This window comes from Chionomys nivalis, chromosome 11 (assembly GCF_950005125.1).
Source record: "Chionomys nivalis chromosome 11, mChiNiv1.1, whole genome shotgun sequence".
NCBI classification, from domain to species: domain Eukaryota; kingdom Metazoa; phylum Chordata; class Mammalia; order Rodentia; family Cricetidae; genus Chionomys; species Chionomys nivalis.
The window spans coordinates 44,327,353-44,352,487 of record NC_080096.1 but is presented as its reverse complement, the minus strand read 5'-3'; the positions used below and the strand labels follow the sequence as shown (position 1 = coordinate 44,352,487).

General features: G+C 37.7%; 1 protein-coding gene across 15 annotated transcripts in view; it reads left to right on the top strand.

Annotated features, from left to right (window-relative positions):
- Positions 1-25,135, top strand: part of Mier1 (MIER1 transcriptional regulator) — a 52,343-nt gene that overhangs the window by 16,580 nt on the left and 10,628 nt on the right. For 12 of the 15 annotated variants that reach the window (XM_057785104.1, XM_057785103.1, XM_057785102.1 and 9 more), the window contains 8 exons: positions 2,198-2,343; positions 12,331-12,492; positions 13,068-13,200; positions 14,506-14,570; positions 17,024-17,096; positions 21,091-21,242; positions 21,902-21,983; positions 23,141-23,235. In XM_057785104.1, the coding sequence (XP_057641087.1) occupies positions 2,198-2,343; positions 12,331-12,492; positions 13,068-13,200; positions 14,506-14,570; positions 17,024-17,096; positions 21,091-21,242; positions 21,902-21,983; positions 23,141-23,235 (908 nt within the window). Of the gene's footprint in view, positions 1-2,197; positions 2,344-10,015; positions 10,078-12,330; positions 12,493-13,067; positions 13,201-14,505; positions 14,571-17,023; positions 17,097-21,090; positions 21,243-21,901; positions 21,984-23,140; positions 23,236-25,135 lie in introns of those variants that run through there. The other 3 variants (XM_057785108.1, XM_057785114.1, XM_057785115.1) reach the window with 2 other exon arrangements.

Here is a 25,135-nt window from a genome sequence, read left to right as displayed (position 1 = left end):
CGTTCATGATTTGGTGCTGTGTACAGTGAGTTTGGAAGTGTTTAAGTGGATAAGAGTATAACGATGAGTAGTTAAAATTTAGCAGAATTATTTTTGGCAATACCTATACTCAATAAGAACTATGTTAGGTTTAATAATGTCCAAAGAGAGGGATGGTGATAAAATCTTTTTGTATGTATGGATGTTTTGCTTGTGTGTATGTATATACTGTGCACATGCTTGGAGCTCATGGAGCTCAGAAGAAGAATCCCCTAGAACTTAAGTTAAAGGGGGTTGGGAGCTACCAGGTGAGTGTTCGAAACTGAACCCAGCTCCTCTGCAAAAGTAACTCATCCTCTTTAACCCTGAGCCCTCTCTCTAGCTCCAGTAATACAGGATTTTTGTTTATGTTTTTGAGTCTTTCCGTCTACAAACATCAGTAAAAGTGTAGCGTAGTTTGTGAGACTCCTTCACTGTTGACTGTTAAGTGTCTCATAAGAAAAGTTTCAGGAAACTAAGGGATGATAAAACTAAAAATCCAAGTTAATGGTCCTTATCTGTGTCGTCATGGGAACCCTCCTGCCCAGTAGTTCAACTGCTACTGTAACACCAGTAAGTTAGGATAGTCTGTTATAAGAAATTAAGACAGGATGCTTTTCTATTTTTTATATAAATCATTTTGAAACTTGCATAATTATTATTACTCATTTTCACTAAAATCTAGTATAAACTAAAATTATATTTGGTGTTTATATTTATTTAATATCATTTTTAAATACTTCTCAAACAGAATTTTGTCTTTCAGGTGTTTTGCCACCTATCAGGGCTTGCACATATTTTAGTAAACTCAGGCTCTCCATAAGTGTTCTTTGAGACAAGATACTTAGAGGACTTTTAAGAAGTTTGGAGCACAAGATTTGAAATTACAGCTAGGACTCCGTTCCATCTTTGTTGTATTTAGAACTGGTACTTACGTCCTTAAGCCTTGACTCCTTCTCTTCCCTCCCCCTTTTAATGGAGTGATAATACTTCATACCACTGTTTGAGGATTGAAATAATGTTTGTCAAATGATCGAGCTTATTATTTGGCACATATTTAAAAGGGGGATTCTTCTGAATATTGTGGGAATTGACTAAAGAACCTGAATCATCGGTATGCCCTGGTTTCTTTATTTTACCCACTGATTCTCTTACATAGTTTGAAATAAGGGGATTGTTAGTGCAACCCTTACAATAAACTGATTTTTTTTTTAAAGTAGTTTTTTCAATGTTAAATGACATACTTGTCTATGAGTAAGCAGTGCTTTTACAAACTGAAGTGTTGGTTTGGCAGTAACCAAAACGTGGGAAATACCTACAGAACACCCACATTGCTAGCTTTTGCAGTCTGTTTGCTGGTAACCCTATTGAATCTAGTAATATCCCCCCAACCGAGCCTAAATATTGACTAGGATACATCAGTTCCTTTGAGTTTCTTGTATTGCCTTTGATAAAAATTTTATATATCTTCTTAATACATTTTACTCCTATTACCCCTGAGCTATTTCAGATTAGCTACATAAGTTGAAGATAATTGCTCAAATATTAGAATATTTTTTCAAAGCAATGCCGATAGTACACGTATATTTTCACTAGATGGGCTAGTGTTTAACAGCAAACGTACATTCTGATAAATTCAGGTGGCTGAGCAAGTAGCATAGAGCATACCTCTGCAAACTTAACACATGCCTGTATGGTGTAGCCTCTGTAATATATACAGCCTGTCATTGACCTAAAAAAATCACTCTGTGGTATATGACTGTTCAGACTATCAGGTAGCAGAGAGACTCTCAAGCATTAATTGGGTGCTTAAAAATGTTTTCCCCCTCACAAAAAAAGACCACTTTTACTTGACAGAGCTTTTTTCTTTATAACTTGAATTTCCTGTTCAGAAGATTACAGCAAAATTTTTAAGTTACAAATATTCTACCCCCATTTCACAGTGTAACTGATCATATAGAAGTGAGCCATGGCAAACAGTAGTTCCTTGCAAGAGCTTTGGGAGTGGGGATGAGTAAAAATAGTAATTTTTTAAAGCAAAACATTTATTGTGTCTATCTTTTTCCTGGTCCTTTTAAACATACATTCAGCCTCAAATAAGCAATGCATATATACTAAAATAACATTGGTAAGATGCACTTAATTTGGTTTACCATACATCTGGAAATGTTCTTTATAGGAGGCTCAGCAACATCAGAGGACCATGAGTTTGATCCATCAGCTGACATGCTGGTTCATGATTTTGATGATGAGCGCACATTAGAAGAAGAAGAAATGATGGAAGGAGAGACAAACTTCAGTTCTGAAATAGAGGATCTTACAAGGGTAATTGACCTATACTAGCGGTGGAGAGGGGGACACTGGAGACTTTGGTGCTCTGTCAATGCTGGAAAATTTAAATACCCAAACCGTAGGTGGGGTATATAACATTTGAAATTGAGGCTAAACAGATTATTGTGTAAAATAATGGAATTCAGTAGTAATTTTTGGTAAAGTATCTTTCAGAAATGGGACATGAAAGGATTCTAAATTTTCTCTTGGAGAAACCCCCCACCTCTACCCCCCTAGTTACTGCATCTTTTATTTACCCTCTTCAAAGCCTGAATGTCTTAAATGTCATCATTTTCTTTGTGATTAAAGTTCTAGATTGTGTCTGCCTCTTGCTATTGGGGTTACCTTTGACCTTTCTATACTCATTGATCCTTCTTGTTCTTGGGAGCTTTTTTCATTGGTATTGAACAGATTACCATTCTTGATCCACAATCTACTTTTCCCTGTACTCGTTTTCTCTTCAGTGTCCTTTGTACATTCTTCTTTACCTAAACTTTTAAGTGTTTGTACTTCTTGGTTATCGCTGCCAGACCTCCTCTTCTGTTCTTGCTTACTATAAAGGTCAGCTACATCAGAATGTGCTCTAGACTTAATGAGTAAAGCCAGTCTCCCAGAGGTGGGCTCCCAGTCTGTATCTTCACTAAGCAGGCTTGAACCACCTGCCTACCAATTCTGAAAACTGCCAAGCTGTGTGTTCTAATCTATTTCATGATCTCTGCTCAGTTTTTCTTAGTTCATATTTCTGATTGATCTCTTTCATTTCATTCTCCAACTTGACATTTTCTTTATTAAACATTTTGGCAACTATCTCTAAAATTATGAACACTCAAAACAATACTTAATATTCCTTCCTTACATGTTTCTTCTCTGATTATAAAAATTGTCACTTTAAATTATTTATGTTGTTGCCTAAGTCTGAACCAGGGAGAGTGTTACTGTGTTACAAATATTGAGTTTCTACATAAGCCTGTTATTGCTCTCCACTGAAATATCTCTTAACTAGTTCTTGTTCCATATCTACCTCAGTATTTTTTTTCTATTCTAGACTATTAGACCATCTCCTAATTGGTTTCCCCATTTCATGTTTTACTGTATTTCTTCTAATATATTTCCATGCAGCATCTATAATGACCATTCTAAAGTCTAAACCCTTTTATTTCAACCTCGGATATAACTCCTAAAGAAATCTAGACTCTTTAATCTTGCTGCAAGACCAACTGCTTGATAGGACCTTTTCCATTTACCATGAAAAGCCTATTAGAAACTGTGCCTTACCAACTGCCTTTGTTCTTGGATTAGCTAGTTTGTTCCTGCTTTAAGGTGTATTTGGCAATCTGGGATTTGCTGCTGCCTTCTCTAGATTTAGTGTTGCCATTTATATATGCTAATTAGTTTTTAAAAAATGAACAAAAATGCTATATCCGATTCGGTATGGTTTAGTTTTATTTCCCTATCACAGTTCATGTGCATTTGTATATATGTATATATAATAATACCTATAACATTAATTAATTTCATTTATTTATTTATTTGTTTATTATGTATACAATATTCTGTCTGTGTGTATGCCTGCAGGCCAGAAGAGGGCACCAGACCGCATTACAGATGGTTGTGAAACACCATGTGGTTGCTGGGAATTGAACTCAGGACCTTTGGAAGAGCAGGCAATGCTCTTAACCTCTGAGCCGTCTCTCCAGCCCCATTCATTAATTTCTTAAAGGGATCTAGTATTCTCTAATAAAACTTATGTGTATGACCTAATTAGCTCCATGATAAAGGAAATATGAAACAGACACAGTGCTGTGTTTATAGAGAAAATAAATGTTATTATTCTTTTATAGTAATTATCCATGTTTCAGAATTTAGTTGGGGATTTGAAAGGAGTCCTGATACTATTTAGTTCAATATTTCTCGGGTCGTGTTTGGGATCGCTTAACTACTAAAACTAGCATTATCCACAGTGCCTTAGCAAATTTTTTTAACTTTGACCAGAGAACTGATTTTTTATTTTTTATTTTATTTATTTATTTCTTTTTTGAGAATTTATTTAGGCAGCAATATTGTATTTTGGTTTTCACGGCCTTTCAAAAAAAAGTCCTTGTTATACTTGGGGTCAGAAACAGTCTTTTGAAGTAAGAAGCTAGTCAGTCATTGCTTACTTTTCTTTAGGGAATGGTAATTGAAAGTTGCAGAGATTAGAGAAAGGAAGAAAAGAGTGTAACTAATGCTGTATGTTTTCATCTCAAGCAATCTTATACCCTCCCAGAATCTCCTCTGACTTTCCACATAGAGCAAAGTCTTAGGCTTCAGTATCTCCATATCTAGAACTTTTGGATCCTGAAAACTTTATAGGTATGAACCAAGGCCAGTTTAACTTACTGATTGCTCATCTGCTTTAAAGGAGCAAGACAGTGGTGAAGTTCGTGGTGGTGCTTTTCATTTGGAGCTTTCATTGTATGAAGTCTGTCTTGTTTGTTTTTATGTAATGGTGGACAATCATAAATTAGTAATTTAACAAATGCATTTCATTTTAACCTCTATTTGAGTGCTTTCAGATCAGAATCAACTGAATTAGGTCAAAGATAATATTTAGCCACCACCGCTAGGATCCTGGGGAGGTAGAGGCAGGCGGATCTCTGAGTTCGAGACCAGCCTGGTCTACTAGAGCTAGTTCCAGGACAGGCTCCAAAACCACAGAGAAACCCTGTCTCGAAAAACCAAAAAAAAAAAAAAAAAAAGATAAATATTTAAATATTAGAATACTTTGAAAGTAGTTTTAATTTTATTCAGCTTGAATTGTAAACTTTTTATTGCTATGGGCTTTAATATGTGCAGCTATTGCCATATTATCATTCTTTTTTCTCTCCTTCCCTCCCTCTCTTTCTGTCCCTTTTCTCCTCTTCCCCACTTCCCCTCCCTCCCTTCATCTCTCCTTTCTCTTTCTCTCTCTCCCTCTGCCTTCCTCTCCCCTCCCCCCTCCCCAGAACTGGATTTACAGTTGTGAGCCATGTGGGTGCTGGGAATTGAATATGGAACCTGAGTTTTTTGGGAGAACATCAGTGCTCTTAACCACTGCTCTATCTTTCCAGCCCCATATAAGTCTTACATTTAAATACTTTGATACAGTTAGATGAATAAATTAGAATTTACTGTGGGATACTAATAGGGATGTTAAAGTCATGCACACAGTTTTATGAAGTTATGTGTTTGCTGTGAATTACCAGTACTGAAATCTAACCCTTTTCCGGTGCTCTGTTAAAACTCACAAGACCACCATGGGCACAATTGTAGCACTACATTCAGAAGAAACATTAGTATCAACTACATCTATATATATTTAAATGCATTGTAGAAGAAAAAGACTCTTATTAGTAATATCCATTCTTAATACACACTGTAAAGCACTGAACACATTTCCCAGTAAAGCACTACAACCTAGGTCTAGGGATTGAGGCGGCTCATGAGAAAGCCTGCACTGACCTCTTGAGTGCATATCCTTACCTTTTTGTAAAAGCTGTTTCCCAATTTCTTATTTTTGTCACTTCTGAATTCTCTTTCTAGAAAAAAAAAATATATGATGGGTTGAGGGTATTTTTTTGTTTTGTTTTGTTTTTATTTTGCAGCATATATGATTAAAAATGACAACATGACCACTTCTAGGTATGGTTGAGGAGATAGTTTTTATTGTAAATATGAGGGAAAGAACAGCCAGAGGCATCTGGAAGAGTTCAGACTGAACATGAGCATGGCCAGCAGAAGAGACCTGTCCATGAGAGGAGAGAGAAGGGGAGATGCAAGAGAGGAGAGGAAAGAAGGGCAGAAAGGACTGGAAGCCAAGAGAGTACTTGACTGAGAGTCTAGGTTATCTGGGAACCACAAGCTGGGGGAAGGGAAAGCAACCCTGAGGCTTGAAGGGGCTTTAAGGTAGGGTAGGGAATGAGAAGTACTTTGTATGCTAATAGGCATCATCGTTAGCCATTTGTCCTGAGCTTCTTTGGGACCTGATGGTATACATAGGCTGAATTATAAAAGAAACCCCAAAATGGAAGTTGTAAAAGAAGTTTACAGACTTTATTTCTTTGTAGTTTGTCTTCTAGTCAGTGACTAGCCGTAAGTGATTAGTTACCTTAGAAACTGTCTTTAATGTAGATGTGGTCCCTAAGGACTTACCTCCTCTCTTCATGAGCCTGTATTGCTAAGTCATTTTGGTCCAGTAGATGATACGAAGAATAAGCCATCCACCAAATGGCTCTGCTGTGAAAGCTTGCATCTGCCACATTCATGAGAGAAGAGTCATCTCTTCTGCAACCAGAACGTTGATGCTACTCTGATCTTATACTATTGTGTGTCAGTGTTTGATGACTTCATATCTTCCTCTCTTGACTTTAATCCAGAGACAGTGTTTGTCTTTTTTTTTTTTTAAATTGTGTCTTGGTATTTTGCCTGCATGTGTGTCTTTATACCATGTGTGCCTGGTATCTGTGGAAGGAGGCCAGAAAAGGGTGTCAGATCCTGTGGAACTGCAGTTACAGACAGTTGTGAGCCTCTGTGTGGGTGTTGGGAACCAAATCCTGCTCTTCTGCAAGAACAGCAAGTATTCTTAACCGCTGAACCATCTCTCCAGCTCTTGTTTGTCTTTTTTTTTTGTTTGTTTGTTTGTTTGTCTTTTAAATAACCCGCTCTTTTAAAGTTCAGCCAATGTCCAGTTAGCTTACACAGATATGACTGCCCCACTTTTTATTATCGTGTTTATGAATCTTACTTCCTAAAGCACATTATAATGTACCTGTTTTTATTCACCTTGTGTCTGTCCTTATCCCTCTTAGTCTTATCTACTCAGCCCTTATCTCATCTTGTCTCAGGATGGTGAACATTTAACCTGAGTCAGATTTTAAGGAAGAAAGTATATGTGATTAAATAAGCAAGCTATTGAGTTAGGTAACCTGGGTTCTTAATGTAGCTTCACTATTCCATAAGCATATAACTTGATTAACATTGTTAAACTTCTATCCTTACAAAGATAATAATGTCAAGCACTTGAAACAATGTCTGGCACATTTTAAACTACTAAATAAATCTTAGTTGTATCATTCCTGCAGTTCTCAAAGCTGCAGCACAGCTGTGAGCATGTGCTATATGCCTCATAGCTTTTGCTTCTGTCCTTTTTCTATATCCTTACTCCTAGATGGAGGATAAAATGCAGCTATTTCATTACGATGTTTCAGTGTTAGTTGAATGATACCTGGTAGAATATAGACTTTGATAATGAAACTAGAAGTTCTCTAGGCTAGGGGACGGGTAGACTCTCATTCACTTATGTCTACTGGCCAAGTTTTAATCATTCTTTAGTCTTTTTCTCTGAAATCACTATTGTTGTTAGCATTAGAATCTCTGAGAGTACAAAGACAGAACTGTGTCTGGAATTAACATAGTCAGTGAATTCACAGAGTATTGTACATAGCATGTGATTAAGGGCAGGAAAAAATATCTATGATTTGAGGCTCAAATGATACCTTAATTTCTGATTGTGGTTTTTCAAGATAGGGTTTCTCTGTGGAACAAGAGTTCCTGAAGCTCTCTGGAACTAACTCTTGTATCCAGGCTGGCCTCAAGCTCACAGAGATCCACCTACCTCTGCCTCCCGAGTGCCGGGATTAAAGGCGTGCTCCACCACTGCCCAGTTTTAATTTCTGATTTTTAAAATGATTTGGCTGCTTTTTTCAAATCAACTTTTCATCATGCTATTCCTACATTATGTGAGATACTCCCTGCATTTTTGTTTAGCTGATTCTGATGAAATACTAGAAACAAACTGAGAAACTTTTATTTATTACATTTTTGTTTTAACAAAGAAAGCCTGCTTAAAGATCAGAAGGGCAAAGCTAAGCCACTGCGGTCAGGCAGTGGTGGCACACACCTTTAATCCCAGGATTTGGGAGACAGAGGCAGGTGATGGATCTCTGTGAGTTCAAGGCCACCCTGGGCTACACAAGATCAATGCAGAAACAAATCCAGGTCGTGGTGGCTTACTCCTTTAATCCCAGTACTAGGGAGTCACATGCTTTTAATCCCAGCACTAGAGAGAATATAAAATGTGAGGAGAGAGGCTTAGTATGCTTAGTCTATTTAGTTTGTAGTCACCCAGCCTTGGTAGAGGTGAGGCTTCTCTGGCGACTTCACTGCTTTGCTTTTCTGGTTTTCGGTATGAACTTGATTATCTGACTCTGGGTTTTTATTATTAATAATTTTATTATTATTATGCTACAGGAAGCTGAATGTTTTTATCCATGTCTGCCTGGTACTAATGAGGTATTCCAGTTGCAGACCAAGGAAATTGTAGACAGCACTTTGAGCATTCTCAGTTTTGTTCTTGTGAGGTAAGGGGATGAGAGCATTACCTATGGCCAGATACTCCTGTTCCCTGTTAACTTAGACCCAGAGACCTAGCAAATCTGTAAACTTCTTGGTCTTTCTAAAAATGTCATTGGCCTGAGGGATAGTACAGTGTTAGGGGTGCACTTACTGTGTAAGCATAAGGATCGTAGTTCGTATCCTTGCACCCATGTAAAAACACAGCCACTGCTTAGCTGGAGTGTCAGGAATAAGTTGAAGGAGGTCCCTTAATACCTGGTAATACCTGGTAGAACATAGACCATGATAATGTCATGTTCTCTGACATGGGTGACTGATAGACCCTAGTACAATAATATCGTGATGGAGTAGGACCACCCAAAGGCTTCTGGCCTCTGGGTTCTGCATGCACCACACATCACTCTCATCCCCGCCCTCACACACAGATGATGTCTACCAATCCGTTGTTAGGAATGCCGCCCCCCCCTCACGTGCATACAAGATATCAGAGATAGTCATTTAAGAAATTTAGTAAAAACAAAAAACAGAACGCCCACTATGTCTGTGATTAATCTGTTACTGATCGTTTCATAACTTACATCTTTTTGAAATATTGGTGGGGGGAGAAGTCTTCTCTTACTATGGAAAGCATGTCTGCTTTTTTTTCTTAACCATTTATCATTTGACTTCAGTGGCTGGCTGTCTCTGTGTGCTAGTTTTATAACTGGTTCTTCTAGTGGATTCTGTTGTGAGGTATTGAGGAGGCCACTTTGTATTGTCTCTGCCCTTTCTGGTATTGGAAGTGTTAATAGATTTTTGAGAAATAATATTTTATGAAGTGACTTGCACTTCTTATCTTTGTTACATGAGGAAAAACAGTCCATGTTTTAACCACTCTGTTTTTTTCCAAGTGAAATTCCTTTTTATACAGTTAATGTCATCTATCCTTCTGTAAGCTAGCTGAGCTTCTTGTCATGTTAGTGAAAGATTTTTAAAACAGTGTTTAAGCTTTATTTTCTCCCATTGGAAAGGCTGATTTGCTAATACCTTATCATACACCCGTGAAATTAATGTCCTTTGAGATTGTCTCTACTAATGTAAGAACATTTATTTGAAATTTTTTTTTAAAATTGCAGATTAGAAGCCTGGCCGTGGTGGCACACACCTTGAATCCCAGCACTCAGGAAACAGAGGCAGGTGGATCTGAGTTTGAGGCCAGCCTAGTCTACAGAGTGAATTCCAGGACAGCCAGGGCTACACAGAGAAACCCTACCTCAAAAAAACAAGAACAACAACAACAACAACAAAAAAAAAACCCAAAAAACAATAGAGACTAGAGATCCCTCATCTAAGACATTAGGCCAGAGACAGACTAGGGTAAGACCAGCATCCTATTCTTCAAGCTGATCTAATAAATAGAACAGATCAACAGTCAGGACTGTTGTTCAATATGTTGTAGAGTGCACCAAGTACTGTGGTCTAGTCAGAAAATGATTTCAAAATAGAGTATAGCCATTTAAATGAACTCTATTAAATTGCCACTTAACACTCATCCAAAAAATGAACTAAAAATGAAGCTAGCTGTTTATGAATTCTTACAGCTGATAAGAATAATAGTTTCAAACTACCATGTTAGGGTTTTTTTTTTTTTTTCCCATTTTGACTCATAACTTTAGTGGCCCTTACTCATTAACTTCAGTTGCTGAACCTACTACTTATTTGGCATGTCCATTGGGTTTAAGGAAAATTACATGACCTGGAATTAGAAGGTCCAGGAGTCAAAGGTTTTAAAACAGCACGTGCCGTGTCTCTGCTTTGCTTCCTTAATACGAAAATAAAAGCAGATATCGCCATCTGATATTGTTAAAGATGTGAGGAGATTGTGTGTTTCTGAATACTCTCACTCTTAGAGAACATGAAATCAAAAGCACTCAGCTCAGATGCTTGACCACCAGGAGATGCTGTGGGGAGGCTACTGTGTGTAGAAATAGCCCTTTTTCTATCCTTAATGTTTCTGGGTCTTGGTATTGAAGTTCTGTTCTTTTTGAGTACTGACTCTTAGTCTTAAATTTCAGTGTCCTTGGTACACTTCAGATTTTCGTGGACCAATTCTTTCAATACCTCAAGTATGGTTTTGGTTATACTTTAAAAATAACACAGCATGGCTGTCAGTTAAGTGTCTCAGCTAACATGGTGATGCCTTGCTGGATATGGCCATTGTTTGTCAAACTATAGAGTCTACAGATTACTTCAGAACTGAACTGTCTTCTAAAGTAGGGTCACAAGTTGATTTACAATGTGTAGTACAAGTATCAAATGTCATTTTCTTCCTATTTGGTATTTATAGATTATTAATTACTTGATTTTTTTTTTCTTTAAAAAAAAAGTTATATGTGCATGCATGTGTGTGTCTGTTGGGTGTGTGCCTGTGGGTGCAGGTGCCCAAGAAAGGCAGAGGTGTCACATCCCCTGTAACTGGAGTTATAGGCATTGTGAGCTACCCACATAGATTCTGAGAGAGGGGAGATAAACTTTGTGTTATCAACTTACACATTCCATTGTATATGCAAAAATATGTTTGATATGTGAGTTAGACTTCTGTTCATCAGTATAGCACATAATGATGGAAAACAATAAAATACATTGTTCTATTTAAAGAGCACCATTTTTGTAGATTCTGAATTGACATGTATGTTTTCTCAGAACATGTATGTATACTTATGTTTGTATGTATAATATGTTGAGATAAATTGGGTTAAACTTTGATTTTTTTATAATTAGAATTTCATTATTTCCGATGCTTGATATCACTTGATTAGTGGTTGCCTTCTGCAGAAAATGGTTTTATTTTCCCAAGTAAGGCTATTTCTTCATTTTATTCATAGTGGATATGTCTTTTGGAGGAACTGAAGAAGGTTTGGCTAAAGCCTTATACACTAATAAAATCATTGGCCTTTAGATTCAGATGATGAAAATCTGATTTTATTGTAGTGTAACTTGTGTAATTTTGAAAAAGAAAATTCTTTAAAGTCTGTGCCCACGTTCCTCATCTATGTGATGGGATTATTAATGCAATAGTTCCATAGACAATCAATGCAGATGTTATTTTATATGTAAATTGAAGATTACTTTAGAAAAATATAGATGACTTTGTAATCTAGTATCATTCGTTATGTAATTGCTGTTGTTCCTGCAGTATGCATTTTCTGAGTAGGGAATTTAATCTCCCTTTCTGGGTTTTTTGAATTAGATGACATGCTGTTTTCTAATTATTCTCCCTTTTTTTTGTTCATTTTTTTATTTATTGTTTTCTAATTCTCTTTGCCTCAAATTATTTAGGGTACTCTTTGTAATAATTCATATATAAAGGCTAACTGTGGTATGTAGACTGAATTATTGCAAAAATTGTGATTGATTTCAGACTATTAAATATATGAACAAGTTAAAGTTGGTCAGTTTATAGGAATAAAAGATTAACCTTTCAGTTCTCATAGTTTGAAAATGCTAAACATATTAGACACAAAACCACACAATGCTCCAAAGAAAAAAGAAGTGTCAGTTTACAGATTTGTGGATTAAAACATGAAAATATGAAATCATTGATTTCCTGACTTCTTTTGGTGTACTCAGGAAGGCGACATGCCAATCCACGAGCTTCTTAGCCTCTATGGTTACGACAGCACTGTTCGCTTACCTGAAGAAGAGGAGGAGGAAGAGGAAGAAGAGGAGGAAGGTGAAGATGATGAAGATGCTGATAATGATGACAACAGTGGCTGTAGTGGGGAAAATAAAGTAAGTTAGTGTTCACTCATTGTTTTTTTTATCTTATTTGTGGAACGTTTTTGGTCCAAAATCCCTGTTGTATTTGTGAAACCACAAATAGTAAGTACTAAGCTCTAAATATAAATTGTACAGTAAGATTAAATTTCAAAAATAAAAATATGGAAATGTGTGATATGAAAATTGAAAATCCCTTGTAATTCACTCCAGTGAGATAATTCTGCTCTATGTCATTCTAGATTTCTTTTAGCTTTTTCTAAATTGTACAAACTTGAAAAAATAGATTGTTTGGCAGTTCTGTATTCATTTTTTAAAATTATTTTAGATACAAGAGGACCACACTGCTTTCTTAATTTTGCACCCAGTATAACTCAATGCCTTTACCAAAAGTCGCACTGCTAAGTAAGTACCCTTAGCTAAACTCTAAGTGATGTTCTAAGGTTTCACCCTAGTTCCAAGTGCTAACCCAGGAAATCACATTGTGTTTGGTGGGTATATTATGATCTTATATTTACCGTTAAAACACAATTTGACTATTGGCCTACAATAGCATTGTTCATATTGTAAGTACATTTCTTATTTTATAGGAGGAGAATACAAAGGATTCATCGGGTCAGGAGGATGAAACTCAGTCTTCCAATGATGATCCCTCACAGTCTGCTACTTCCCAAGATGCTCAGGAAATAATTCGCCCACGTCGATGTAAATATTTTGATACAAGTATGTATTATCATTGGTATAGTTAAAGTGTAATGTTTACTTCTATAATACCTAAAATTCTAATATGGTTTTATTGATACTTTAATTCACTTATTCTGAAATTGCTTTCAAAGGCAAATGGATTTTGTTAGGAGTTACTAGAGTATCAAAATGAAGGCCCTGTTCTTAATGCATGTATCACAGCATTGACTGCTTTATACACAGCCTGAACATGGGTGTGTTCCTTTTATCTTGTGTAGTCTTAGAAGTTTTTGTGTGATTCTGAACCATCCTTGATGTATACTCATGTGTCACTCAGCAACAGGGATATATTCTGAGAAATAGGTTATCAAGTTTCTTGGTTGTGTGACTAATGTGGACACAGCACCTCGAGATGGCAGGACCACCATCATAGATGAATTGAGTCTGTTGACCAAAGACGGCATCAGGCAGTACATAGCTGTATGTTTGTAGTGTCGTCTTCTCTAATCTTGTCACTCCTGGGTGGAAAAACGGTGGTCAATTCTTGGGGTGTGAACACAGTTTCCATTGTGGAGGGATGTCATGTGGAGGTTAGAGAACAAGGATCAACTTTCTCCTTCCAAATTACTGTGGTTTCTGAGAATCAAACTCTGGTAGACTCCTTATATAGCTGAGGATGACCTTGAATTTCTAATCTTAATGTCTCCAACCCCCAAATGCTGGGATTATAAGCTTGTGCCACTATTCCTCTCCTCATGCAATGCTAGGGGTTGGACACAGTGCTTAGTGCATGTCAGGCAAGCAGTCTCCCTAGCCCTGTAAGTCATCCTCATTTGAATGAACATAACCAAGCAGCAGCTTGCCTTGTGTGAACAAAGTAGAAATTGGGGAGAATAAAGGTTTTCAAAATGTACCCAGCCTGCTAATTCTTCCCCTACAGTTTTGCTCCAAATTTCCCAGTTTTATAAGAAAAACTCTTTGGACAGCATTGCTTTGTCTGAATCCTTGTCTATTATGTGAAAACTTGCTATCGTGTAACTTACTTTGTAACTAGACATTAGGAAAGATGATATTGACACTAATCCTGAAGTTGTCGTGTCCTTAGAAAATCATTTCCTGAGAAGAAAGTTGACCAGGAGATTTAGTTTTTCTTTTATTTGGGGAATTTTTTTTGTCGTTATTGTCTTGTTTTAAATATAGTGTTCATTATTTCATTTTAATATGAAAAATATGCTAAATCAGCAGACCTTTTGGCATATCTAAATATTTGATGGTATGTATAAAAATACGATGTACAGATATGGATAAGTCCATTTTATAGTATCATTCTTTTATGTATTGTAGATAGTGAAATAGAAGAAGAATCTGAAGAAGATGAAGATTATATTCCATCAGAAGACTGGAAAAAGGTATTTTTTCAAAACTTACAGTAATATTCTAAAAGCAAAAAAATATTTTGTAATGAATCATTTGTATTGAAAAAGTCAGTGTTTTAGCCTTTTCTGTGATGGTTACGCATTTTGTAAATATTTGTTCATGCTCTTTATTAATATATCCAACTAACAAATACATTTATCTTTTCATAAAATGATAGTGTGGGTAGAATGGGACTTTACTGAGTGTATTGATATTCAAACTAATGTTAGAAATCCAAATTTCTAATCTTCTAGTCCTAAAGTAATAAATGTTGATGGTCTAGGTTGGGCTGCTCTACAAACATAACAGTTAGTTTTAAGATAAACTTGCAACATTGCAACATTAGGTTCTCTTTCCTTATAACGTTACATAGCATTATTTATTTAACCACACAGTTAAATTTTATAGGGTTTAATTTTATGCTATTGCATAGGAGTTGAACCTCTTAAAAAATCATAGTGCACACTGTGTTAAAGCAAATCATTTCTGTAGGAGGATGTTTTCCTTAATGAAAGATGATTATCTGGTCTTTCCTCGTTAAAAAATAACACCCTCTGAGTTTTTTTTTCTTCGTCTTCTTTTCCTGGGTTTGTTTTCATTATTTCATGCATATGGGTGTTTTGCCTGCATGTATATTTGTTCCTGTTGGAACATAGAAGCACAAAGATCAACTTTGACTACCTTCAGGAGATTGTTGTTTCCTTATAGAAGGAGGAACTAGAATATGATGTGATATTTCATTTGTGTTTTGATAAATAAAGTTTTCCTGAAGATCAGAGAGTAAAACAGCCGCTTTTGTCAGCCTTACAGGCCAGGCGGTGCTGATACACACCTTTAATCCCAGTAGCCACACTAGTTTGCCTTAGATACCAGTTGGCACACCCCTTTAATTCCAGCACTAGAGAGGACTATAAAGTAAGAGGAGACAGCTCTCAGTCAGTCTCATTCTGAGATTCCTGGAAACAGGATCGCTGTTTTGGACTGAGGTAGGGGTAAGAGCCAGTGACTGGCTTTTTTGCTTTTCTGACCTTCAGATAAGTGCTATTTTTTAAAAATACAAATGAAATTTCACTACAGGAATGAGTCATCAGAGATTGAGCCATTACCTTCTTTACCCTCTTCCCTATTGTATGTAATGCTTTCCCATCTGGACAGGTGCCAGAGTGTGAGTGTAGATGATTAAGGGGGAATGCATGTATGAATCTGTAGGGAGTCATTATCCATTCTGGGATGAAGGTGAGAGGTGAGTGAATAAAGTGAAAAGATGCATAGGGATTGGCAGCAGAGGTATTCTGTAGTGGACACCATTAAAAAAATGCTGAACAGTGCGGAAGAAGTTGTGATGGTCTTTTTGAAAACTGACCATGAGAAAGTCTGGTTTTTCCTGGTGGTGGAACAGTGGCTTTATTGGATTGAGCATGTCCATGAAGCAATAACATAAAACAAAGAAGTTACTAGCAGTAGAGAGGAAGCTTTCAAACCCCGTCATTTCTGTAGCATGTTCCTACCTTTGGGGGCGGGGGGGTGTTTGTTTTTGTTTTTTCGAGACAGGGTTTCTCTGTGTGGTCCCTGGAACTCACTCTGTAGACCACACTGGCCTTGAACTCAGAGGGATCCTCCTGCATCTGCCTTCTGAGAGCTTGGATTAAAGGGGTTTGCCACACTGCTTGGCTACATGTTTATACCTTTAATGTCCATGTTTTCACTTGAAGATATCAGATCCATCTGTGATGGTCCCCATTTCATGTGAAACCTCAGTGGTGATCTCCAGTTGCCTTTCTCAAGAGACAGTTTCATGCCTTTTGGGGGAAGGGTTTTTTTTTTTTTTTATTTTTTATTAAAGAAAGTCAGGCACTAACCTCAAGAAAAAAGACGTGGTTTGGAAGGGGTCCACTTAGTTCCTGCCACACTTTTTATAGACCTTTTATGTTTTTCCCCCTTTTCTTAAAGCTTTGTTTCTCAAACTTCAGTGTGAGTTAGGATTGCCTTTGCTAAGCACTGAGCTCTGTCACTAGAGTTTCCACTCAGTAAGTATAAGTTGGAACCTAAAGACTTCAATTTCTAACAGTTTCCCTAGTGATGCTAATGCTGCCATTGCAAAGAATCATAAGTGTAGATACTCTAAAAACACCAAAAGTTGATTTTCTGGTTTTTAGGATTTTTTTTTAAATTATTTTAACTAGCTGATCAAAACTCTTTGTTACTAATTTTTTTCAGATCTTGTATATATTGTTTACATTACATCTCATCCATTATTATTAATATTTTCCATCCAGTCCTATGTAAGCTCCTAGCTATTATTAACTCATTCATCCTCACAATTCTGCCATGAGGTAGGTAATTGGTTTTATGACAGAGAGCAGAGTGAGTGTACCCAAGAAGATAGTGAAGCTAGACATGAACATAAAATGTGTATCACTAGATCTTTTTGTTATGTTTAAAATAGGAAATCATGGTGGGCTCCATGTTTCAAGCTGAGATTCCAGTTGGCGTTTGTAGATACAAAGAAAATGAAAAAGGTGAGTTATAGTAATGTTACATACCTGAGCTTTTGATGTGATGGACTGATTTTGGAGCGGTGGTGTATGTTCATGTCTAGGTACACTCACCTGTTTGTGCTCATGTGGAGGCCAGAGGTCATTTTTGAGCTCCTTCCCCTGTTGGCTTTTCACCTTGAGACACAGGGTCTGTTTGGCTAGACTGGCTGGCCAGGGGGCATCTTTCTATTCCTCCTAGTGCCTGGATTACAGATGCTCATTGCTACTCTGGATTTCACACAGGGTGCTGGGATCTAAACCCGTGTTCTCAGGCTTGTGCAGCAGGCACTTTTACCCTCTGAGCCATTCACTAGCCCTGGCCTGTTAATTAACATATAAGATATGGTAAGGACACTGCAACCTACTAAATAACCCTATTAAAAGAAGCACATCCGTCAGAGCTGGTCACTGTAAAAGCAGCACAGTGATTGGTCCTCCCTAAAATGACTACTGGAAGCTCTCGTCTTAAACTTCACACAGTCCTGTAACTAGAGAACAAGAAGAAATGAAGACCTAATTGTCTTTTGGAGCTCCAGCAAGTTTTGGAATAAGGCCCCTATTGACTCAGCTTGAGTCACATGCCTGGCCAGAAAAATATCACTTTTCAGAGAGATAGGTGGAAATTTATCTTTGTCTTGGCTCATAATTTATTTGTTAGTGGCATTAGTGTTTGTCTCCTTCAGACCATATGAGAATTTTGGCTTTGGTTTTCAGTAAGTAGTTATCAATACACAGCTTTAATGAGATGTAATTTGCATACCATACTCTATAGAAGTGATTATAGGTCTGTGCCTCCATTCCCTTGTTTTATGCACTATTGAGGATCCAGCCCAGGGCTTCATCATACTAGGAAAGTACTCTGCCAGCTGAGCCCAGGGTCCAGCAAAAGGCTGTTTCTGAACAGGTGTTGGCCAAATAAAAAGCATCCTTTGTTAAAAGGTCACAGAACATTTATTTTTTTGTTTTTAGAGTTTGCTTTGAGATTGGGTCTTGCACTCTGTAGCCCAACTTGGCTTTTGTAGTGGTGTATTATTTGTGTTTAATAAGTAAAGCTTGTCTGAAGACCAGAGGGCAAAGTAGCCCTACTAATAAGCCATACAGGCCAGAGAATGGTAGCACACACATTTAATCTTAGGACTCAGGAGGAGACAGAGGAAGAGTTCAAGGCCACCCTGGGTTGTACAAGATTGAATCTGTCTAAAAGAAACAGCTCACACAAAGGTGGTCCCAGCACTTGGAATCACAGTCTTTAATCCCAGCACCAGAGAGTTGGAGACAGGAGCAATGTGGCTGGGCGGAGTTGAGAGTATAAAGGGGAAGAGATGGGAACTCAGTGGAGTGTGGAGTGGAGAACATTGCAGAATCTCCCTTTTGTCTGACCTTTGGTAGAGGTAACTCTAGTGGCTTGGCTACTTTACTTCTTCAGCTTGAACTCCAAAATCTGTCTCTGGGTTTTTATTATTCATGCTACAGGGTTTGAGCTCCCCCTCACCCCCGAGTTAGTGTTCACTAGTACAAAGGGCTGCTTTGGGTTTTGTTGTTGTTGTTTTGTTTGTTTTTTTAGGCAGAGTCTTACTGTTCCAGATACTCTAAACTCCTGAGTTCAGGCAGCCCTGCTGTTTGTTTTCCTAATGCCTAAGATTATAGGCATACTGCTACAGCACCTGGTTTTATTTCCGATGTGACGAAAATGGGGAAGTGAGCAGATGTAGTCTGCCTTTAGGACAGGTTGAATAGCCTTTATCCAGAACACTTGATTTTCTGATTAGGAATGCTCACCCTGTAGCAGTTCACTTAGCTGTGTGTTAGAAAGCTATGTGAATGTGATGTTTTGAAAATATGTCAGTGTCTGTGGTGAGCTCCAGTGTTGTTTGACACTGCTGATGTCATAACTTTTCATAGCTAAGATATACTAATTCCATCACATTCTTTCTTGGACATTAAAAATGGAATAAAATTGGCAATGTATAAGTATACATTTATTCATTAGGAACTATTTTTATAGATTGTAGAGGTTTGTGGCATTATAACTAGCTCTCAGCGTCTTGTGTCAAATATTTGTTTTTTCCTCAAATCAGAATATATAGCCGTCTCCTAATTCTTTAATATAGTCCTTGCCAACTATGTATAATAGAGTATGCAAGATGGTTTTGGTGGTTTTTATTGCTTATATAACACATTTGATTTGGTTCCTCTGAATTTTTCTAAGTCTTTTGCAGTGTGATTGCCTAGTTAAGTATGGCCCGCTAACCAACCTCATCAGATTCGTCTAGGGTGAAGTAGCAATCTGGGGTCTCGTTTAATAACTGCTGAGTCTGTCTTTGATAAGATGCCATACGCTTTCCTCCTCCACCCTTTGCTCATACACTAGTGAACTGCTCTCTGAACTCCTGCTAATTTACATTTGTGTGCATGTTGTCTATGCAGTGTCAGAGAGACTTCTGTGCTCGTTACTGACTATACTATAATTGTCTAAACTGCAGTGTTATTTTGAGGTCCCTGACAGAATTAAAACTATGTTCATCCTTAAAGGAGACTGACTTTGTCATTTGGTGCCACCTGGTGATGATGGTCCTCTACCCAGTTTGAGGATTTGCAGAATATTATCAGTGATTCCAGAAATGTCTTGTGGGTAATTTGTGCTATCCCATAGGTTTAAATGAGGTATGGAGAACGCTGGGATTCAGACACCCACCCCTTCATTTCCTCTGAGACACCTTTAAAACTTAAGAGTGAAGATTTGGTTCCCTTCACAGAAGAGGCTGAGCAGGGAACAGAAATTAGTACTATGTCCAAATTCACTTAGCAAGGGCATCGACATTTCAGTTTGAGTGTTTATTATGCTAACAGAATAAAGAATGACAAAAGGATATTTTTCTACATATTGTCCTTTGAGATCTGTTTCAGAGAAGAGTATATATTGTGAGAACCAGGAAAAGGTAGGAAGTTTTTAAAATGCATGTGTATGGACGGAGGAAGAAAGTAATTTATGTGAAGACAGTTGATGCATTGCCTAATAGACAGGAGATTAAGTAGCTGCTACTCCTTTTCTCAGTACAAGGAATTTTGAAAGTCATCAAGTAATTTCCTTTCTATTGAAGTTTAAGTCTTTTGAGGCCTTACAAACCTTGTTCAACTGGATTTCCTCACTGCCTCCTGTCATACCTTTCCACCTTCCATCCAAACTTCTCAAAAGCTTTTGCTTTATTTCACTTTCCACTAACCTTCCCAGCCTCGGCTTCCGTCCTTACATCCTCATGTCCTTGTTAGTAGACCCTGCAGACCTCTTCTCAACCCTGATCACCTTGGGATCTTACCAGGTTTGGAAATCTCTCTTGGAAGCACTTGTCGTGCCTCCTGAACTGTCACATTTCTGGCTCTTTGAGGCTGTTGCTTCTTAGTTTTATGGGGTTTCAGAGTCATTTGAACTCTCATAAGGCACTGTCTTAAGGTTATATTCCTTTTTTAAAAAATTTTGGTGGGATTTAGACTATTATTACATTGGAAATTATGTTGAAACTTTTTGTGAAAATGATTATAGCACATGTGCAGACACATAAGAAAAAACGCATAAGACAAAAAAACAGAGGTCCAAGCCTGATGACCTTAGTTTGATCCCTGGTGTTTACATGTTAAAAACTGACTCCCAGCAGGTGGTGGTAGCTGCACACACCCTCAATCCCAGCTCTCTGGAGGCAGGTGAATCTCTTGAGTTTGAAGCCAGTGGCGTACAGAGCAAGTTCCAGGATAACCAGGGCTATGCAGAGAAACCCTATCTCAAGAAAGTAAATAAGAAAGAAGATCTGACTCCTGTAAGTGGTCTTCTGACCGCCACGTGTGTGATGCAGCACATGCACAGCACACAGAAGAAAACAAGTGTAGTTTAAAAACACTGGAGTTATTGTTTACTGTTACATCTCTGTACAAATAATGTCTTTTTTGGCAGTTTTGATTAATGTTTTGTTTATGACTTTAGTATATGAAAACGATGATCAGCTTCTATGGGACCCAGAATATTTACCAGAAGATAAAGTGATTGTATTTCTTAAGGATGCATCTAGAAGAACAGGTGATGAGAAAGGTGTAGAAGCAATTCCTGAAGGATCTCACATAAAAGACAATGAACAGGTACAGTAGTCAGGAAAAATTACTTGGGTTTTCCTCATAAATGACAGTCCTTCATTGCTCAGTGTGGGTGCTCTGTCTACCTGAACTCCTTTTCTGTAAATTGGAATCAGCACAAGGCCTCCTGTTGATCAGCTTACGTCACTGGTGTGGTTTCTGCCCCAGTAAACAGAAATTTATGTATACTTTTCGTAGTGCTTTTTGTTTTTGATGAAGTTGGCAGCTTCATTACAGATAATTCCGTTGTGTATATGGTCAGGCTAATACCTACTTTGAACCTTCTATAACAGCATAGAAGGTTTTTTAGAACCTTGTTTGTCACTGTTTTTCTTTCTCAATTTGTTTAAAATTATATTGGGAATCTCAGAAGGCTACAAAGAATTACAACTTTAACAAAATGATATTTTATGAGCTTGATATCTGTTGCTGGAATACTCTGGTCACCAGGTTACACAACCTATGTTGTACATAGTGAGAGGCATAGAAGATTAGGATTGAACTCATCTTTTTTTCCTTGGTGCTCTGTATGTTGCTTTCACTAAAATTGGACCAGAAAGCATAGAAATAAACAGATGATTCAGAAAAATGTGCTCTTATAAACGAGCATCAGGCTAAACTGTTGGTAGTCTGTGAGTCTTACATAGAAACCTTTTCTTTTTTAGGCTTTATATGAATTGGTTAAATGCAGTTTTGATACAGAAGAAGCCTTGAGAAGATTGAGATTTAATGTCAAAGCAGCTCGAGGTAAGCATATGCTAAACTTTGGTTTCATGACTTGGCTGAAATTTTAAATTTAAGCTGTTTACCTAAATATGTCTTCAGCTTAATAATTGTAGTCTTTAAGTAGATATTACAGCGCATAAATGTCACTCAAATTGTTACGGGGAATGAGATTATAAAGCTCATATTTAAAGATTTTCTTCTTTGAGCTTTATAATAGTCCTACGAGCTATGTAAAATAACACTTAAACTGCCTAACTTTAAAATTGTGAGACTGTGCTGGTGAGGTGGCTCAGTGGGCAAAGTGGTTGTCACTAAAACTGAAAACAACCTAAGTTTGATAGCTGGAAACCATGTAAGGGTAGAAGGGAAAAACCAGTTCTATAAAGTTGTGCTTTGGTGTACATAACCCGTACACAAAACACTATAATGTGGCTGAGGCAGGTGTAATTCATAAACAATAAAGCTGTAGTTGAAACCCAAGTTTTTCCTGATATACTCTAAATTTGGCTCCTCCACTGCACTGAAAGTACTATGTGTATCTATAGGTAGGACAGTGATGAGTCATTTGTTTACTTGGCATCAGTCTGAGGGCTCTTTAGCTCTGGGCACCTATCCACATGAATCTCAATCATCATGGTCTTGGGAGTCTGGTGGGGAGGCTGAAAAATAGTTGCTTATCTTCAGAGGAGAATTAGAGGATATTGTTAAGGCCTATTATAGCTGGATATAATCTAATTAAGGTGAGAATTTGAGGGGAAGCTTTGGAAAACAAAATATTTTTGCTGATGAGTAAACGAGGAAAGAGGATGAGGTAGGAGCAGAACATACTTTCATGCAGAATCCAAAGTAAGAAAGAACTTAGCAAGCTGAAGGCTTGGACCGAGAACTGAGGAGAGCTGAGAAGTGGCTCATAGTAGAAGCATTACAAGTTGGAAGCCTGGCTGGAACTATAGCAAGACCTTGTCTCCACAACAAAGAAGCAATAAGTGGCCCAAATTTGAGATTAGAGAGTTAAGGACCAATTTTTATTAAATTGGGAATTTTTATCACTATCTTTTGCAATGACCAACATTAGCACTCAAGGGCAAGTTAATTTTTTTTGCCAGAAGTTACATTTTTTTATTTCAATTTCTTTATTGTATATTTAATAGTTTGCTTTTATCCCCTCATTTTGTCAGAGGAATTATCTGTGTGGACAGAGGAAGAGTGTAGAAATTTTGAACAAGGACTTAAGGCCTATGGAAAAGATTTTCATCTCATCCAGGCTAATAAAGTAAGTAATAATTTATTTAGAGTTTTTTTTTTTTTTTTTTGGTTTTTCGAGACAGGGTTTCTCTGTGGCTTTGGTTCCTGTCCTGGAACTAGCTCTTGTAGACCAGGCTGGTCTCGAACTCACAGAGATCTGCCTGCCTCTGCCTCCCAAGTGCTGGGATTAAAGGCGTGCGCCACCACCGCCCGGCCTTATTTAGAGTTTTTGTAAAATTATATAATCTTTTGGTTTACAACTACTTAGAATAAACATACATAGACTGATATATTTGCCAGGTGATTTTTCTTTTCTTTTTTTTTTTAATTAAAAAATAATTGTTTTGTTTTGTATACCAGCTCCAGTTCTCTCTCCTTCCCCTCCTCCCACATTCACTCCTCAAAGCGAGTAAGGCCTCCTTGGGGAGTCAGCAAAATCTGACAACAAAGTTGAGGCGGGACCATGCCCCTCCTCGCGTATCAAGGCTGAACATGGTATCTTATTCACCATTAAGGATAAGTCCTGGTCCCACTGCCAGGGACCCCACACACTGCCCAAACCACAGTAACTCTCACCTAGATTTAGAGGGTCCCATTCAGGTTTCCAGAGTCTGTGAACTCCCTTTGCTCATATGATCCCTCCTCTCTCTTCAGCTGCACTCCAGGAGCTCAGCCCAGTGCTTGTCTGTGGGTCTCTGCATCTGCTTCCATCAGTTACTGGATGGAGGTTCTATGATGACAATTAAGGTAGTCATCAGTCTGACTACAGGAGAAGGCCAGTTCAGGTCCCCTCTCCACTATTGCTAGGAGTCTTACCTGGGATCTTCCTTCCTTGTGGTTTCCTGGGAAAGGATTATACATTTTTTAAACAATGTGTTTTTATTCATTCTTTGAGAATTTTATACAATATATTTTTATCATACTCTGTCTCCTCCTCTAAGTCTTCCCAAATCCTACCCAACCAATTTTATGTTCTTTCCCTCTTTTTAAGTGCATGTGCACGCATGCCAGCGGTGAAATCACAGCACCCACGGAGTCTCAGTTTGTCTTAGCTGACTGCTATGATTGTGGGGCCTGCCACTGAGTGTGGTTAATAGAACCTGTCACTCCATTGAAGAAAACATTTTGCCTCCCTGCAGCTATCCATTGCAGATACCTCTTTAAAGTTTTTTTAAATCTTAAAATATTCTTAACATCAAATTTACAGTGAAAATAATGGTGTGATATGTATGAGTGTGCTGTAGTGTGCATGTCAAAGGGCAGCTCTGGAGCCGGTCTCCTTTCCCTTCTAGAGTCAGTCTCTCTGTCACTCCTCCCCCATGAAGCATTGGAATTGAACTCTGACTGTCAGGCAAGCACCTTAGCCTGCTGAGCCATCTTACTGCCTTAAATCAAATATTTTTTATGGTTACCTTAGTCCTAAATGATCTAAATCATATTCTTAAATGATGTTTTTCAGAGGTATCTATCACAATAGCCTTAGATGATGGTTTGCTGTCCTATAAATATCAGTCATACAGTATATATCCTGAAGAACTAAATAATAACTTTCAGACTTGATCATTTAATTCTTTTCAAGGGTTTTTTTTTTAATTATACTTATTCATGAATGTGGGAGGGGGCATGTGAGTGCCACAGTGCACATGCAGTAGTCAGAGGATAATTTTGTGTAGTGGTTAGTGTCCTCAGCAAGTACCTTTACCTGAGACATATTGTCAACTTTTGGGTTTTTGTTTTGATTGTTTTGACATAGAGTCGCACTATTTAGCTCTGACTGTCTTGGGCTGGAGAGATGGCTCAGCAGTTAAGAGTGTTGCCTGCTTTTCCAAAGGTCCTGAGTTCAATTCACCAGCAACCGCATGGTGGCTCACAACCATCTGTAATTAGATTTGGTGCTCTCTTGAGGAAGAAACCTGGTCAGTTGTCAT